Source organism: Camellia sinensis, chromosome 1 (genome assembly GCF_055761805.1).
Source record: "Camellia sinensis isolate YWXY chromosome 1, ASM5576180v1, whole genome shotgun sequence".
Classification (NCBI taxonomy): Eukaryota; Viridiplantae; Streptophyta; class Magnoliopsida; order Ericales; family Theaceae; genus Camellia; species Camellia sinensis.
In genome coordinates, this window is record NC_138961.1 from 78,800,809 (window position 1) to 78,803,445 (window position 2,637).

General features: G+C 34.1%; 1 protein-coding gene across 1 annotated transcript; it reads right to left on the reverse strand.

Annotated features, from left to right (window-relative positions):
- LOC145803955 (uncharacterized) lies at positions 1-1,567 on the reverse strand. Its single transcript, XM_082897359.1, has 2 exons — positions 1,280-1,567; positions 1-327 (listed from the first exon to the last, which is right to left on the reverse strand). Exons 1-2 carry the CDS (start codon positions 1,565-1,567, stop codon positions 1-3), a joined length of 615 nt encoding a protein of 204 aa, XP_082753485.1.
- Between the last annotated feature and the right edge of the window lie 1,070 nt (positions 1,568-2,637).

Here is a 2,637-nt window from a genome sequence, read left to right on the forward strand (position 1 = left end):
CTATTTACAACCAATTGGTTTGGATCCAGGTGGCAAATCAGCAAGTATCCAGGTATTGTTACCCATGATAGAATCCATCTCATCGCTTATTGCTTCTTTCCAAAAAGTAACATCTTGAGACTTTATAGCATCCTCAAAGATTAATGGATCTGAATCCATATTCAAAGAAATCATTGTTTGCTTACAATAAGCTTTCCTAGTTCTTTCTACAAGGTAAACAATGAAATTCAGGCCAAAAGATTTCTCAGTCCTAGCCCTCTTACTCCTCCTTAGCTCAATAGGCTCATTAAATTCATTAGGCTTAATAGATTCATGTCGTTCACTTTCCTTTGTAGACACAAAGGAGTTGATTCATTTCCTTGATTAGAATCCAACCTTGGAATGGTTGTGAAACGATTCTCATAAAATATTGCATCATGTGATTCAATGATTGTATTTGTTTCTACCGAACCATTAGGCTCTACTACTAGAAACCTATATGCTTTTCTATGTATAGCATAGCCAAGGAATATGCATTCAATTCATTTTTCACCTAATTTCTTCCTTTTAGGTTCAAGCAATCTGACTATTGCTCTGCAACCCCAAGTTTTCAAGTAACCTAAATTAGGTTTCTTGTTTTTTCAAAGTTCATAAGAAGTAAGATTTCTTCCCTTGAGAAGAATTCTATTGAGTATGTGATAGGCAACGAGAAATGCTTTATCCCAAATCCCTGAACTTAAACTATAGTACGAAAACATAGCATTAATCATTTATGTTGATGTCCTATTATTTCTTCTAGCTACTTTATTTTACTGTGGCGTGTAGGGTGCAGACTTCTCATGAATAATACCAACATTTTCATAATATTTTGGAAAATGGTATTCACTGCCTCTATCAGACCTAAGTCTCTTTATTTTGACACTACGCTGATTTTTTACTTATGTCTTAAAAATCTTGAATTTATCAAGCACCTCATCTTTTGAATGCCAAAGATAGATATGACAGTACTTAGAAAAATCATCAATGAATGTTATAAAATATTTCTTACCACCTCTAGTGGGGTACTATGCATGTCACATACATCACTATGCACAAGTTCAAGTAGAGATGTGGTTCTATCTACTTTAGAAAATGGAATGCAAGTAATTTTAGATTACATACAAAATTTGTATTTTTCAAACATATCAATGTCATACCTAGGAATTAAATCAAAATTAGCCATATCATGCATTTTCCTAGTTTTAACATGACCTAAACAAGCATGCCATAAAGAAAGATAATTAATAATATAAGCATAAACAAATGTATTATTGACAACGTTAAGTTTGAACATTCCCTGATACATGTAGCCATTCCCAACAAAAATCCCACCCATTGACATGAGAAATTTGTCCGACTCAAATAATAACTTGAAACTATGCTTATTAAGCTGACTTCTAGATACAAGATTTTTCCTAACATCAGGTACATGATAAACATTATTAATACTTAAGACTTTTCTAGATGTGAACTCCACATCCACTGTCCCTTTGCCTTTGATAACAGCAGTTGAAGAGTTTCCCATGTAGAGAACTATTTCGTCACTCATTTGTTAATAAGTAGCGAAAAGGCTCTTGTCACTGCAAATGTGCCTCGTTACTCTTGAGTCAATCCACCAATCACCAGTATCTTTGAGCATGTTCACTTCAGATACTTCAATTACAAACTTGTTCTTGACATTTGATGCTTCTAGCTTCTTCTTTTATGACCAACATTCATTTTTGAAGTGCCATGGCTTGCCATAGTGCCAACAAGCGCCTTTTGGCTTCTAAGCATCTTTCTCAGGTTAGAAGTAAGGCTTACGCTTTCTTTAGTTAAACCTCTTGTCATCATCCACTATGGAGACCTTTGAAGTTCGAGCCAATTGGTTATCTTCACTTTCAAGAAGCCTTGACTCTTTCTCAACTTGGAGGTGTTGAGCCAATTCCTCTAAAGTAAGATCTTTCTTTTTGTGCTTCAAAGTTTTCCTAAAATCCTTTCAAGAGGATGACAGTTTCTTTATTATAGATGAAATTACAATAGATTCATCCATGTTCATATTCTTTTTGTCGAAACTAACTCAGAATATGCTTGATCTCATGGAATTGTTCCATAATGGGCTTTGTATCAATCATGGTAAGACGCATAAAATCACTAACAAGAAATTTCTTGCTGGTGGCATCCTCAGTGAGGTACTTTGACTGCAATATGTCCCAAAGTTGCTTTGTTGTTACTAGATGATGATACTGTGATGCCCCAAATCTACACTAAGAGTTGTAGTCAAGGAAAAGTCACTAATGAGTCCTATGGTTAATGACAAAGTAAGATCCTAGATCACTGGAGGAGTCAGAATTAGCGTCCCTTCTAAGTTCAGCTTTCTTAGGTAGCAAGGCTACCATTTTGATATATCTTAAGAGACATTGACACAAGGTCTCATAAGCAATGTAGGGAACTATATTGGTTTTTAAAAAGACAAGCATATAATAATAAAAAAGTAAATACAAAATATCTTTAGTTATTAAAGATAGTTCCATTGATATTAGACCCCAAAAATAAAATTTCAAATCGACTTTACAGAACAAAAAAAAATTCTATCTTCTTTAGGATAACCAAAAGTCTTCAACAATTTTTGGCTTGTCG